The following is a 17,142-nucleotide window of genomic DNA, read 5'->3' as shown; positions in this document are numbered from 1 at the left end:
ATTAATAATATGCATATCAATCTCTCCTCTACTTTGAGCCAGTAGTATTACTTGTATTTGTGAGAAGTATTGTCATGTTGAATGAACCGAACTGTCTGTTTAAACTACCAGCACACAGCTCAGACATCCATGCATACCCGACAAGACATTCCAACAGAGGTCTCTTCACAGTCCCCAAGTCCAGAACAGACTATGCGAGGTGCACAGTACTATATATTTATTATTTTATTTTTATATAGAGCCATGGAACTATAGTCCACATCAAGTAACTCATGCAAGCAGTAAAATCTGATTTATGGAACAGCGGGGACTGTGAAGAGACACACACACAGGCACAGACACACGCATACACACACACACACGTGCGCGATAACATAAGCACTATAAACACACAAACACATGGATTTTGTGTTGTAGATATGAAGTAGTAGTGGCCTGAGGGCACACACTTAATGTGTTGTGAAATCTGTTGTGAAATGTAACGTAATGTTGTTATTTTTTATTGTATATAACTGCCTTAATTTTGCTGGACCCCAGGAAGAGTAGCTGCTGCCAATGCGGAACCATAATAAATGGGTTGTGGATATATTTATGAAGCTTACAGGCTTAGCAGAGACAGCTGCCAGCCATGTGTTTAACTTTCCATTCATACAGCTTTGTTGGTATACCCTGGAAAAGATTAATATATTAATACTGTATAATGATTAAATCAACTTGGGGTTTAGTTCTTCGTCTACAAATTCAACAATAAAAACACTTGATTCATAAAAATATCAAAATGTTATTATAATCCTATAATTGTCATTTAACTTGTGTATATTATATAAACATTAATCGATATCAATACGTAGTGTACATGCTGTTAATAAATGGGTATTCTTGCATTTATAAACATCTAGACTAGAGTAACAAGTTATAAGCATTAAAAGCTTATTTATAAAGCATTTATAATAGCTTATTAATGAACGTTATATTAGTACATCAGGTGTGTCTCTAAAAAATTCTGACGTGTTGCCTGATTAATAGGAATTATGAGGTATACTCATTGTGAAGGAATGAAGGCATGAAGGAAAAGACTTGAAGGATTTTTGTGACAACTGATACAGTAGCTATATGAACTAAAAATGTAATCAACATTGAATATACATTACAGACTTTAGGCAAAACAAATAACTCCATATAATGAATTTATTGAATTAAGACTTTCATCAAAACAAAAGACTTTACAAAGACAATTTTTTATATCAATATACAAAAAGGAAGTATTTATTAGATATTTCCACTACATTTAGCTATATATTTTTACTCTAAAGAATAATACAAATTGAGGTTCATGATATTTCAATGAAAGAGAGAGCAGAATGAAAAGAAATATATGTACTATCACAAGTCACAACAGTTTGAGAACAAAATACAAATATACAGATAAGCAAATGATAATACATTTTCTTTATGACTTGAAGAATACAGTTACGAACATGTTTACAAATCATACATATCTTCTCCAAATCAATGTCGGAGTCGTAATTTGTACCAACGTCTGTCTGGGAGGACAGTGATGTATTTGACAGTCCAGACAATGAAGAGATTCCAATGAGTTCCAATTAATTCCTACAGTTAGAATGTAATTACAATTCAAATCAATAGTTCTTCTGGGAAGGACTTCTTGTGTTGTCTTTGAGGGACTGATGCCATCTTCTGAAAATATATAAATACAACTAACATATTAATGCATGATATACACATACACATCTTCAGAGGTGTGTCATGCTAAAAATTGTCTTGTTCACAATATACCTTCCCATGACAATATTAAATCACAAAAGCATGTTATGCCTTGCAGATTCAGTTATAAAGAGAAACTGTGAAACCATGAACTCACTCTAACTCATCCATAGTCGAAGAGTCATCAGCACGTTGAAAACGATGGTCTTCAGGAACAGAATTCTCAGGCCCAGAATGGTCAAGGATAGGAAGTTGATCTTTGGATCTAGAAATGGAAATACCATAATGATCAATATCTTATATCATAAGCAACAGGTGCCAATTAGGTTGATATTTGTAAAGACATTTGATCATATCACAATTTAGGAGGGAAAATGCTCTGATATGTACCTGTGTCAAAATACAAGTCTGCTGTACATTTCCCTGAACCACCATCTGCCAAATAGAGAAAATAAATAGTTAAGTATGTTGTATGGTTAGGGGCAACATTCATAATTGACATATTAATCTACACAAGTGATTTTCACAATGAGTGCACATACATACGGTAATATGCTGTGATTCGGCATCATTGTAGGTATACACACTTCCAAAACGTACCATTTTTGCATTTATCTCCGAGGGCAACCTGGCTGTAGTAGCTGTCCCCATTCACTCTGGTGGCCTCTGTCCCATTGAACAAGGTCTCACTGTCGGTAGCATTGTGTGCGCTGAAATCTGTAGCCAGGCAAGCTGTGATATTGCGTTCATTGCTTTTTGAGTTCAACGTGTAGTAGGATGGTTCATGTTTATCTCCTGTAAAACACAAAAATAAACATTTATTAAGAACTTGGGCCTCCGTGTCTAATATCTTGGTTGGATTTAATATAGTGTCATCATGACAATGCAAAGCATGTCGAGTAAAGAATTATGTTACATCGGTTAACTATGTCTAAGCATTTCCAAAATTAACTGATATAATATTTTTTCCAAAAATATAACATGGACACACTGATATTGGCAAAATGGTGGTAGCTGACTTGTCAACCAAGATCCTAGTCTACAACTCAAAACCATTATCTCTAACTTGCAAGAATGTGGTGCAGACAAATAGCTAGAGGAACAATTTTTGCCTTATACTGTGAACATGCTGATGCCGCATTTAATTGAACCACCTGTAATTCCACTCCATAATGGGACAGTTATCAAGCTAGCTGTCACATTTGGCTATTCCAATGTACGCTATAATGATGAAAGTTTGTTTGTCATTTGTTTGTTTGAAGAAAAAGTGTAATCCCTTACCCAAAGATTGTCACACAGACAAAAACCTGTTTTCGTTTCTGTAACACATTTCTTACGGAAAAATAATCAAATTATGTTGCCGAATTATATACCCCGAACATCAATTATATCAAACATATACTGTACACCCTTAACAAGGTCAGTGTCAGATTTATGGCTTTAACTCCTGACCTCTTTGTCAGGTTTCTTTATGAAGTGTAAAAATGTATGCATACATGACTGTAAGTCGCTTTGGATAAAAGTGTCTGCTAAATGGCATATTATTATAATAATTATTAAGTGGCATTCAGGTAGCTATCTCCAGTTTTTACACTTTATCTGTTCCTATATGACCACTAGGGGCTGCATCTTAACTTATAGATGCACGCACATAGTTAGGATATTGCATTAATCATGCATTGATTTAATGGGAGATTTGAGGAAAAATTCAAGTCATGCCCCATGATCTCAAATTAGGATTCGGACACACAGACATTACAAACCTTTGGTGTTCTAAGCAGAAATACTTTGTTTGTAATAATACTGGATCATTTATATCACGTAAGAGTAAGATTTTACATAGGATGTTTCAAATGTAGTACTTACTTGCCTCAATAGTGATCTTTACTGCAGTTCCAAAAACAAGTTTATTGATTCCTGTTCCAGTCACTCAGTGCATTAGCTGTGAGCAATACCATTTTTCTTTAGCTAGCTACATCAAATGAAATCTGTAGCGTAATTTAAATAAAGATGAATATATACATTCCATTTTTTATCAATTCTAAATTATATGTAAATATGTTCAATTCACTGAATGTACATATGAAGTAGTTTACTATTTCAAGCAATTGCTATTTTTGTGGCAAGATTGACAATATTTATTTGTAATTTTTGTCAATGTGCAATATGTTTATAATGTTTCTCTGAAGTACTGTACTGTGATCTACTGTTACACCATTTTCAGATGACTTTGAGCAAATTTTTCTTTAAGATACTTTTTACTCAAAACTAATAGCTTACAAATTGGATAATTCTGGTATTTTAAACTTACTTGTCATAATGAAAACGTTGGTTCCTGAACCAAATGTGATCTTCTGATACTCATTCACACAATAACATATTCTCATACAAAAACAAACTATGGAAACCAATTTGTTAAACTGGTGTGTTTTTATATATATTGTAATTATTATAATAACGATGATGTATAAATGTCTACCAATAATCACCATAGGTACTTAAAGCCCTACTTCACAGATATAGTAGCAAATTAAATGTAAAATGTTACCACGTACACATACATCATTTTTAAGATATATTTTCTATGATATTTATTGCTGCTACTACTACTACTATAGCTACAGCTGCTACTACTATCGTAGACACATTATAAACTTACTTGAATGCACAATTAGTTCAATGCCATTTCCAAATGTTATTTTGAATCCACTTGTCACACAGACATTGGCCTCATTACAAAAACAAACAACTAGACTTTACGTAAGCTCGTATGTAGTTTTACAAAAAGTACTCCAGCTTCCTCTTAGAATTTAGAATTTGCAAAGTTCAGAGATTTAGCGTTTCAAGACTGAGGTTCTCATATTACTGATTTAGTATTGATCAAAACAAGTTTAGATCTGCTCTGTCAGACTTCATGTATACTTTCACATATCATTAATTGGCTATCAATAACATGATACAATTCATTTGAATCTGATGTATGTTGGTTAATGATAGGTGGCCTACATGAATAGCTGAATCGTTAATTGAGTTATAGAAATGTGTTGCTTACAATGTTGTATAGTGTATGGTCTCTGATAAAATATCAAACATGAATTGTTTAAACAGTATAGTACAAATGTAAATAGTATTACGTAATACTATGTAGATATTGCACTTACTCGACAGAACAACACATTTTGTTCCACATCCAAATATGATTTTGTTGAAGTTGTTATTCACACAATGATATGTCCGATTGCAGAAACAACCCAATAATATTTTTTTTACCCCACAACAAGAAACTGCCTTTATTGAAATACCAAATCTTGAAATACCAAATATTAGTAAAGTATTATTAGTAAATGGACTTACTTGAATCAATTATTAATTTTGTGCCGCTCCCAAAGGTTACTTTGTCATATCCAGAATTCACACAACACTTTTCCCCATTACATAAACCCCCCTCTAAAATGTGAATGGAATAGCTTTCCCATGAAAGCACTCCTGGGCTCTGCCATTCTCATAAATTCAGATATTTGGATGTTGTTGACTAATTGATTCATTAATCATTCAAGGATTAAATATTTCTGTTCACACTCAAAGACTTAAAGGCTTTGTTCTCACCTACAATTAAAGTTTCAAACTTATGAACTGTACATAATAGTTATTAACTTCATATAATGTCATTATACTCTAATAGTTTAATTTGGTTTTGATCTTTATCTTATTTTCTATCTTATTATTCATTTAACCTATCATGAATGAATTAAATGCAGAGCATTTCAAATAAATAATTATGTTACGTCAGTTAAGGGTCCAATGCAGCTGTTTTATCTCAATATCAAATAACTTCTGGGTAACAATTAAGAACGTTACTATGATTCTTTTCAATTGAAGTGGTCAAAAATAAATAAATCTTACCGAAGAGCAATTTCTCAAGCAAGAATTTAGCTAGGACTATCTGGGAGTGGTCTGAGTCGGGAGGGGAAAACTGAAAACTGGCTCTTATTGGTGGAGAGGTTTGGAGCTCTCTTACTTATTGGTCTTTTAACTAATTTCCCACCTGGTGATGTCACCAGTCAGGCGAAAATTCCATCCCACCAAAAAATACGAGTTTGTTTGTAATTTGTTTGTTTGAAGAAAAAGTGTAATATTACTAGTCACACAGACATAGACCTACCCACAAAAACCTGTTGTTGTTTCTGTAACAAATTTCTTATGGAAAAATAACCAAATTATGTTGGCGAATTATATACCCCGAACATCAATATACAAACACCACATACACCATTAACAAGGTCAGTGTCAGGTTTATTGCTTAACCCCTGACTTCTTTGGCAGGTTTCTTTATGAAGTGACATTCATGTAGCTATCTCCAGATTTTACACTTTACTATCTGTTCCTATATGACCACTAGGGACTGCATCTTAACTTATAGATACAAGCACATACATAGGATATTGTGTTAATCATGCATTGATTTAATGGGAGATTTGAATGAAAATTCAAATCATGTACCATGATCCCAAATTAGAATTAGGCCCTCAGTCAACTACGACGTGGCCCTCTGATATTGGAAATACAAAACTTTGGTATTCTAACCAAAGGGTACTTTGTTAACCATTTGTAATAATACTGGACCAGTAAAATCACCTAAAATTGTTTCAAATGTAGCACTTACTGGCGTCAATAGTGTTCTTGATTCCTGTTCCACTAACACAGTGCATTAACTGTGAGCAATAACCATTTCTTTAGCTAACTACATCAAATGAAAACTGTAGTAGAAATAGAATACAGAGATTTTCACAGATTTTACATATAAAATAGTTCTGTATTTAAAAATAATAATATTTTAAGTGGTGCGAGATCGACAATATCTATTTGCAAGTTTAAATCTGTTGACAACGACACTGTGTCGTAACAAAACATATAAAGTTATATTATTTAAAATATAATACTTATTTTAATAAACACTTACGTGACAGGACAACAAGTTTTGTTCCAGATACAAATATGATTTTGAAGTTGTTGTTATTCACACAATGATTTGTGACCCCAAAATAATTTATTAGAAATCTAATGTTTTTAAGATCTACTTATTAGATATGCTCTAGAGAAGAACATTCTATAATTTAAATTATATTAACATATCATTATGTAATTATTAGAGTTAGCATTTCAAGGTACTCACATGACTGAATTAGCATTATGTCTGTTCTGTCAGACTTCATTTATACGTCACATGTATACTTTCTAAGATTTTCTGTGACTTCAAGGTATGGCTATCAGCAAAATGATAACATTGATTTGGGTCTGATGTGTATTGGTGAATGGTCGGTGGCCAACATGAATAGTTGAATTGTCAATATATTCAGTTATAGAAATGTGTTGCTAACAATGATGTGTGTAGTGTACTGATATCTAGTGATATAGTATCAAACATGAATCTGTTAAAACAATACAGTACAAATGTATCTAGTATTACTTATTACTATGTAGATATAGCACTTACTCAACAGGACAACAAGTTTTGTTCCAGACAGCAAGTTTTGTTCTATTATCAATTTTGTGTCGCTCACAAAGGTTATTCTACCATGTCCAACATTTTGCCCCATTGCAAAACCTTCCTTAACAACATCAATGGGATAACTTTCTACATGAAAACACTTCAGGGTTCTCACATTTTCAAACATGTAGATATTTGTATGAGGTAGTTCATTAACTTGTTAAGCAACATTTTACACTTTGAAGTAATATTGAAGATGTGTGTTCATATTCAAAGACTAAAAGGCTTGGTCCTAACATACAATTAAAGTTTTAAACCTGTCAAGTGTACCTAATAGTTATTATTTTGTCAAAATATTCTATGTTTTACTTCATAATTTTAATTTGGAAATCTCTATTTTCACTATCATTTTAACCTAATGTATCAAGAGTCAAACAGCTAACGTGAAAATCCTAACTCACAATCAATTGAATGTAATAAAATGTTTGAATGAAGTAATTTTGCATAATTTTTCATCAACTTACTTGCTTGTGTAATTAGTTGGGTTCCAACTCCAAATGTTATCTTATATCCAGTATTCACACAGCCAATGGCCTCATTACAAGAACCCTACCTGTTAACATGATTTGACTGACCATTTGATTATAGGCCTACAATAAGATTTATTTTCCATATACATTTAGGCAAGATTGTCAATACTCTCACCGCTTGACTTATTTCTGATTAAGGTAATTACATTTTAACCTGGCTGAACCTGCTGAAAGTACATTTTGTCCTATCCATCATTCACATAATTTGAAAATTTGAAAACCCACTGCATCATAACAAATAAGCCAAATAAAGGTTTGTTGCTGCTGTTAAATTAATACATATATTAAATACTCACTTATTTCAATTATCAATTTAGTTCCTGCTCCAAATATGACTTTCTGGTTGTTAGCATTCACACATTGTATTAGTACTCAACAATAACCCACTCCACAATCTACTTCAGGTTGTAATTGTGTGATAGCTTATAGAACATCCATAAATGCATCTACAGAATCATTTCCATATAAATGGTTACTAAATGTATTATTAAAAATGTGTTTGGACAGTGGGTAAATATATCTGATCACTATCCTATTTTGTTTGTCAATTTGTTTAGAAATATTTAATGCAATAAATAATTTCTTAATAGACATCGTCCATCGTATTACATTAGAAAACAAGGAATTAAGTGTTCATTGTTTTGATTTTAAGGATTGCATGATTTCTAGAGTGTCTATGAGGACATTTACATTAACCATATCTAAATACTATTGAATGTTTGTGTAACAAACAAGCCTTTTAAAGAAATGAAATTCTCTTAGCGAAAGAGGTGAAAGACAGTCTTACTAGATTCTACATATAGTTGTGTTCGACTTCCAAAGATCAGCTTCCATGTTCTATCATTGACACAATAAGAATGGCAAATCAAAAAACATTGACACCTTTGTGCTTTTATACAATCATTCTTTTGAATAAATTATTTGATGTACTTGGAATATATTTGGAATACTTACTGGAATAAACTGTCATCTTTGTGCCAAGTCCAAATATAAGTTTGTTGGCTCCATAAGTCACACTGTGTTGCATCTCTTAGCAATTACTGGTGCAAGTTAGTGTATTATCTAATTTAAACAAAACATATTAAAAATGAGCTCACATTACTGATTTACAAATTATAGTGCAAAATGATAGTAGTTTGGTTGGATTCTTTTTGAATTAAGATTATAATGATTCATTTTTGAGTGGATGCAAATACTATCAACATGTGTTATATTAGTGGGATAGAATAATTGATGCAATTTTTGACAAAACAAAATATATACAGTATCTACTGTGTATAATCAGCTAGAAGTACTCACTTGTCTTAATGAACAGTTTAGTTCCAGGTCCAAATAGGACTTTCGGGATTCCAGATGCAGTCACACAATACATCAAGCCTGACCAATAACCATCTCCCCCAATTTAGTGTAATTAGTTTAAAATGCAGGACTTTCCACAGAATCAAAATCTTTGACTTGGACATTGATTTGGAAAAAATGGTTGTATTTGATTCCAATTTTCAGAAATATGAAATAGTGAGTGAAATGTAGGGCCTTACTAGATTGTATTGACAGCGTGGTTGCACTTCCAAAGATCAGTCTTTGAGTCCAATCATTCACACAGTACCATACAACATAACAGAAACACTTTTTCACTATAGGGGTTGGGACCACTCATCAATGTTTAACTTTTAAAAGTTTGTGAAGTGGGATACTGCTTTTAATCAAATTAATTTGGATCATTGATATTTTCCCTTCAAACACATTGAGTTCACTTAACATTGCCATAAATCATCAGCCTGAAGTATTACGTCATTTGTGATTAAAAGAATCAACCAAGGTCAGGAATTACTCACTGGTTTCAATGATCAATTCAATTCCTTTTCCAAAAATGACCTTCCTCAGTCCAGAGTCAGTCACACAATGCTTGGGCCTTAACCAAAAAACTATTTGTTTTCAGCATGCATACTGTATTAAAGCTTCAATTGTTTCAATAAAGTTAGGTATATAAAAATGAAGTCTCTGGATTAAACCAATTAGATATTGAATCACTTCAGTCTACATCCAATATTTGTTAAGAAGGTTGATAATTAAAATATTATTGATTTAGTGATCTACAGTATAATTATCTTTCAAGAGTTGATGAGATCAACCTAGTAAATCAATAAATCTCATCCCCAGATAAGGCAAGATTTAATATTTGTTGTTTCTTACTTATCTCTACAGAGAGTGATGATCCACTTCCAAAAATGAGCTTTCCCACTCCAACATCCACACACTAAAAACTGTCTCAAAAAAAACGATCACAGATAGACCAGAGTTACCAAGTAGCGACTACTCTTAATGGAGTTATTGATAATTGATAACATTTTTTGTTCAAATACTGATAGACGTTCTTTAAATGCTATACATTTATGATGATCCACACCACTATCTTGTTTATGCACTTACTTGAATTGACCGTCAACTTTGTTCCCTGCCCAAACACCACTTTGTTGACTCCGACAGTCACACAGTGTTTGATATCTAAGCAAATAAAATGCTTAGGCACCATAGTGCCCTCAAAGCTCATCACTAAGCTAAGGATCCTGGGACTAAACACCTCCCTCTGCAACTAGATCCTGGACTTCCTGACGGGCCACCCCCAGGTGGTAAGGGTAGGTAACAACACATCTGCCACGCTGATCCTCAACATGGGGGCACCTCAGGGGTGCGTGCTCAGTCCCTTCCTGTACTCCCTGTTCACCCATGCCTGCATGGCCAGGCATGACTCCAATACCATCATTAAGTTTGCTGACGACACAACATTGGTAGGCCTGATCATCGACAACGATGAGACAGCCTATAGGGAGGAGGTCAGAGACCTGGCCATGTGGTGCCAGGATAACAACCTCTCCCTCAACGTGACCAAGACAAAGGAGATGATTGTGGACTACAGGAAAAAAAAGAGGACTGAGCACGCCCCCATTCTCATCGACGGGGCTGTAGTGGAACAGGTTGAGAGCGTCAATTTCCTTGGTGTCCACATCACCAACAAACTATCATGGTCCAAACACACCAAGAAAGTCGTGAAGAGGGCACGACAAAGTCTATTCCCCCTCAGGAGACTGAAAAGATTTGGCATGGGTCCTCAGATCCTCAAAAAGTTATACAGCTGCACCATCGAGAGCATCCTGACTGGTTGCATCACTGCCTGGTATGGCAACTGCTCGGCCTCCGACCGCAAGGCACTACAGAGGGTAGTGCGTACGGCCCAGTACATCACTGGGGCCAAGCTTCCTGCCATCCAGGACCTCTATACCAGGCGGTATCAGAGGAAGGCCCTCAAAATTGTCAAAGACTCCAGCCACCCTAGTCATAGACTGTTCTCTCTGCTACCGCACGGCAAGCGGTACCGGAGAGCCAAGTCTAGGTCCAAAAGGCTTCTCAACAGCTTCTACCCCCAAGCCATTAGACTCCTGAACAGCTAATCATGGCTACCCGGACTATTTGCACTGCCCCCCCACCCCATCTTTTTACGCTGCTGCTACTCTGTTAATTATTTATGCATAGTCACTTTAACTCTACCCAAATGTACATATTACCTCAACTACCTCAACTAGCCGGTGCCCCCGCACATTGACTCTGTACCCCCCTGTATATAGCCTCCCTACTGTTAATATATTTAACTTCTGCTCTTTTTTTCTCAATACTTTTTTGTTGTTGTTGTTTTATTTTACTTTTTTATTAAAAAATAAATGCATTGTTGGTTAAGGGCTGTAAGTAAGCATTTCACTGTAATGTCTACACCTGTTGTATTCGGCGCATGTGGCAAATACACTTTGATTTGATTTGAAATACATGATTATGAGTTTAGATTGTCAGGATTGGTGAATTTAGTATATATTTCAAATGACACTCAACTTGTCAGAATAGAAAAATGAGTATCTCAGATATAACTTTAACATTTACCATTTGTAATTGCCTATTTAATGCTAGGCCTACTTGCTTTAGTTGTCTTCTGCAACCTTACTGTAGGTCTTTTAAACCAAAGCCACTTCCACTAATTAACATGGTTTCTTACTTGTTTCTACAAACAGTGACGTTCCACTGCCAAATATCATATTTTCCTCCTCCAAGATACACACACTAAAAACAGGCTGAGCAAAACTATGACTGTTATTTTTATATATATTTCAACATTTATAACTTCTGTTTTTATGACATTTTTTACATTCAACTTCGTTCCGTTTCCCCAACATTATCACCTAAGAGTAAGGTTTTATAGGATGTTTCAAATGGAGTACTGGCCTCAATAGTGATCTTTACTCCAGTTCCAAAAATGTGTTTATTGATTCCTGTTCCAGTCACACAGTGCATTAACTGTGAGCAATAATTGTTTCTTTATCTAGCTTCATCAAAAGAAAACTGTAGTAAAAATGGAATAAAGAGATTTTCACAGATTTTACATAAAACTTTTTTGTATCAAAAGAATATATATATTTTGAAGGGGTGTGATTGCAACGACGATATTTATTTAAATGTTTAAATCTGTTGACAACGACACTGTGGTCTCTGATGAAATGTCAGATAAAACAAAACATATTAAGGTTTATTACTTAAAATGTAATACTTATTTTAATATACACTTACTTGACAGCACAACAAGTTTTGTACCAAATCCAAATATGATTTTGATGTTGTTGGTATTCACACAATGATATGTCAGGTTGCAAAAACTGAAATATTTAACTGCAACTTGATGTTTTAAAGATCTACTTAAACGATATGCTCTACAGAAGAAAATTATCTAATTACAATAATATTAATATAATTATTTTATTATAGTATTTGCAAAGTTCAGAGAGTTTTAGCATTTCAAAGTACTCACATGACTGAATTAGTATTGGTCAAAATAACTTTAGATCTATTCTGACAAACTTCATGTATACTTTTCATGTATATTTTCTCTGTGACGTCAAGGTATGACTATCAAGAACATGATAATATTGATTTGGATCTGATGCGTATTGGTTAATGGTCTGAGGTCTACATTAATAGTTAAATTGTTAATTGATATAGAAATGTGTTGCTTACAATGCTGTACAGTGTGTAGTCTACTGATATCTAGTTATATAATATCAAATATGAATAGGTTTAGACAGTACAAATATAGCTAGTATTACTTATTGCTATGTAGATATTGCACTTACTCGACAAGACAACAACTTTTGTTCCAGATCCGAATGTGATTTTGTTTAAGTTGTTATTCACACAATGATATCTCTGGTTGCAAAAACAACCCAACAATGATAGCTGTTTAATGGGAATTCCAAACTGAAAATTGATGCTTTAAAGATCTAGTAGTTTACAGATATGAACTAGAAAATATTTGCCTCATTCTATCAATAGTTATGATTAATCTTCTAATAGTTTTTTTCTACTGGATTTGGTAACACTTTACATTGAGTTGTTTAGTTACTACTTCTATAGTAACAATGTAATTGCACTAGTAACAACATATCATGAACATGTTGTTATATAGTAATTTAGTGATTACTTTATAATTGCATAGAAATAGTAACATAGTTATCCCACAATAAGGAATTGCCTTTATTTAAATATCACATCTTGAAATATAAAATAATAGTATTTCTAGTCAAGTAAATTAACTTACTTGAATCTATTATCAATTTTGTGCCGCTCCCAAAGGTTATTTTGCCATATCCAGAATTCACACAACACTTTGCCCCATTGCATAAACCTTCCTTAACAACATCAATGAGATAACTTTTCCCATGAAAACACTTCAGAGTTCTCACATTCTCAAAAATGTAGAAATGTTGTATGAGGTGGTTCACTAACTTATTAAGTAATGTTTTACACTTTAAAGTAGTATTGTATATTTGTGTTCATACTCAAAGACTAAAAGGCTTAGTCCATACAAAGAAATTAAGGTTTCAAACCTGTCAAGTGAACCTAATAGTTCTCCTATTGTCATCATTTTCCATTATATGTTTTACTTTGTCATTTTAACATGTTTTTTTTTCTTATAATTGGGAGATCTCTATTTTCCCTATCCTTTTAACCTGATGTATCAATTAAGAGAAACAGTTCATGTGAAAATCCTAACTCACAATTTATTGACCCTAATAAAATGTTTGAAACAAATAATTATGCATAATATTTCATAAACTTACTTGCTTGTATAATTAGTTGGGTTCCGACTCCAAATATTATCTTATTTCCAGTATTCACACAGCCAATGGCCTCATGACAAAAACCTTATCTGTTGACATGATTTGACTGACCATTTGATCATAGGCCTACAGTAAGATTTATTTTCCATATACATTTTATCAAGAATGTCAATACTCTCACCGCTTCATTTATTTCTGATAAACGTCATACAATTTTAACCTGGCTGAACAATATCCCAGCCCAAAGTAGATTTTGTTCCATCGATCATTCATATAATTTGAAAATGTGAATACCCACTGCATCATAACAAATAAACCAACAAAATGTTTGTTGCTGCTGTCAAATTATACTTATTTGAAAAATACTCACTTGATTCAATTATCAATTTAGTTCCTGCTCCAAATATTACTTTCCAGTTGTTAGCATTCACACATTGAATTAGTACTCAACAATAACTTACTCCACAGTTTACTCCAAGTTATAATTGTATGATAGTTTATAGAACATCAATAAATGCATCTCTAGAATACTTTCCAGATAAATGGTTACTAAAAGTATTATACTAAATCTGTTTGGACAGTGGGTAAATATATCAGATCACTATTTTATTTTGTTTGTCAATTTCAACCTGGCTGAATAATAACTTTTGTGCCCACCCCAAAGTAGATTTTGTTCCATCCATCGTTCTCATAATTTGAAAGTTTACATGCCAGCTGCATCATAACAAATGAACCAACGAAAGGTTTGTTTTTGCTGACAAATTAATATTATTAGAAAAAATACTCACTTGTTTCAATTATCAATTTTGTTCCTGCTCCAAATATTACTTTCCGTTTGTTGCCATTTACACATTGTATTAGTACTCAACAATAACCTACTCCACAATCTATTCCAGGTTATAATTGTGTGATAGTTCAGATCACTATCCTATTTTGTTTGACTTTTTTGTTGTTGACACATTTAATGAAAACATTTATTTCTTAACAGATATCATTCTTTGTATCGCTTTAGAGAGCAAGGAATTGAGTGTTGATTGTTTTTTTTCGTACTTTTCCCTGTTCGTATATCTCCTAAAGGAGATTTTGAGATTGCATGCTTTCTAGAGTGTCTATGAAGACATTTACATCAACCATATCTAAATACTATTATCCTAAATGTTTACGTAACAAACATGGCTTTTAAGAATCAACATTCTCTTTGTGAAAGAGATGAAAGATAGTCTTACTAGATTCTACATTTAGTTGTGTTCCAGCTCCAAAGATCAGCTTCCATGTTCCATCATTCACACAGTAAGTATGGCCAATCAAAAAAACACTAACACCTTTGTGCTTTTTTACATTCCTTTTTTGTATGTCTTTTTGATGTTCAATTGAATTCTATTTGGAATACTTACTGGAATAAACCGTAATCTTTGTGCCAAGTCCAAATATAAGTTTGTTGGCTTCATAAGTCACACACTGTTGCAACTCTTAGCGATTACTGATTCAAGTTATTATGTCATTTAACAAAATGTATCACAAAGGAGATAACATTAGTGACTTACTAATTATAGTAATTTGGTTGGAATATTGTCAAATTAAGAGTACATTGATTCATCTTTGGGTGTCTAGACTTTAAACATATAAACATGCAGTAGTGGGAGAGTATACTTGGTGATATTTTTGACAAGACAAAGCATATTAAATATATTCTGTGTATAATCAGCTAGAAGCACTCACTTGTCTTAATGACCAGTTTAGTTCCAGATCCAAATAGGACTTTCTGGATTCCAGATGCAGTCACACAATACATCAAGCCTGACCAATAACTATCTTCCCCACTTTAGTAATCAGTTAAAAACACATGACTTGTCACAGAATCAAAATGTTTGATTTGGACATGTATTTGGGAAGCATGGTTGTATTTGATTCCTATTTCAAGGAAAATGTCAAATTCCATTAAATATAGCTGTACATGGACTTCAAACCAGTGTTTTTTCAAAATAAACATATTTCCATAAATGTGAAATACATGACATTTGTCTCCTTACTAGATTGTATTGAGAGTGTTGTTCCAGTTCCAAAGATCATCTTTCGAGTTCCATCATTCACACAGTAACATATGGCATAACATAAACACTGTTTCACAATATTTGGGGTTGGTACACTCATCAATGTTTTAATTGTAAGATAATGCAGTAATTTGCAAATCTCTTTTTTATGGATTTTTTAAACAAACTAATTTGATGACTTTGCTCACTCTTGATTAGAGTAAATGTGGTGTCTCAGCAATTGTTGTCACAAGACATGTGTATTATGACATTCAAAAGAATGTTGACTTCCTCAATCTACAGTTTTGCCAGGGTCAATTTGATCAAGCTAGTAAATCAATTAATCCTAAATTAAATGTGATGTCTTACTTGTCTCTACAGATAGTGATGTTCCACTCCCAAAGATGAGCTTCTTCGCTCCAACATTCACACACTAAAAATAGGCTCAACAAAAACGATCACAGCGAGACCAGAGTCACCATGGAGCGACCACTCTTAATGGAGTTATTGATAATTGATAGCTTATGTTTTGTGCAAATACTGACAGCCATTCATAAAATGCAATACATTTATGATAATCCACACCACTATCTTGTTTACGCACTTACTTGGAATGACGATCAACTTTGTTCCATGCCCAAACACCACTCTGACCCCAACAGTCACACAGTGTTTGATATCTAAGCAAATACATGATTAGGAATTTGGATTGTAACGATATGAGAACTAAGTCTATAGTTCAAATGACACTCAACTTGTAATTGCCTATTTAATGCTTCAGTTGTCTTATGCAATCCTACTGTAAGTCTTTCAAATCAAAGCCACTTCCACTAAATTAAGACATTTCAACATGGTTGCTTACTTGTTTCTACAAACAATGATGTTCCACTGCCAAAGATGATCTTTCCTCCTCCAACATACACACACTAAAAGCAGGCTGAGCAAAAACTATCACTGTAAATGTTTTAGCTAGTTGAACTTAAAAATATGAGTTAACGTTAAGTTGGATGAATTTGTATATTATAATGTCACTAGTAGTTTATGACCTAGTTTTGTCAACTAAACTTGATTCTCTGAGTTGACAACTTAAACATTTAGACAGCCAGGAAACTTCTGTTTTTACGTTGAACCAATGCAGTTTTTACAGTGCA

At 33.3% G+C, this 17,142-nt stretch overlaps 1 protein-coding gene across 1 annotated transcript in view; it reads right to left on the bottom strand.

Annotated features, from left to right (window-relative positions):
- Positions 1-1,175: 1,175 nt before the first annotated feature.
- LOC311150860 (uncharacterized protein) overlaps positions 1,176-17,142 on the bottom strand; it is a 42,634-nt gene continuing 26,667 nt past the window's right edge. The window contains exons 2-5 of the mRNA XM_084188415.1: positions 2,326-2,520; positions 2,116-2,160; positions 1,883-1,990; positions 1,176-1,698 (exon numbers count right to left, since the gene is read on the bottom strand). Coding sequence (XP_084044541.1) covers positions 1,884-1,990; positions 2,116-2,160; positions 2,326-2,520 — 347 coding nt within the window. The 3' untranslated portion in view covers positions 1,176-1,698; position 1,883. The remainder of the gene's footprint in view (positions 1,699-1,882; positions 1,991-2,115; positions 2,161-2,325; positions 2,521-17,142) is intronic.

Source organism: Coregonus lavaretus (assembly GCF_964263955.1).
Source record: "Coregonus lavaretus genome assembly, chromosome: 23".
In the NCBI taxonomy this organism is placed as follows: Eukaryota; Metazoa; Chordata; class Actinopteri; order Salmoniformes; family Salmonidae; genus Coregonus; species Coregonus lavaretus.
Note: the sequence above shows the minus strand (reverse complement) of the source record. Positions and strands in the feature narration are given on the sequence as shown.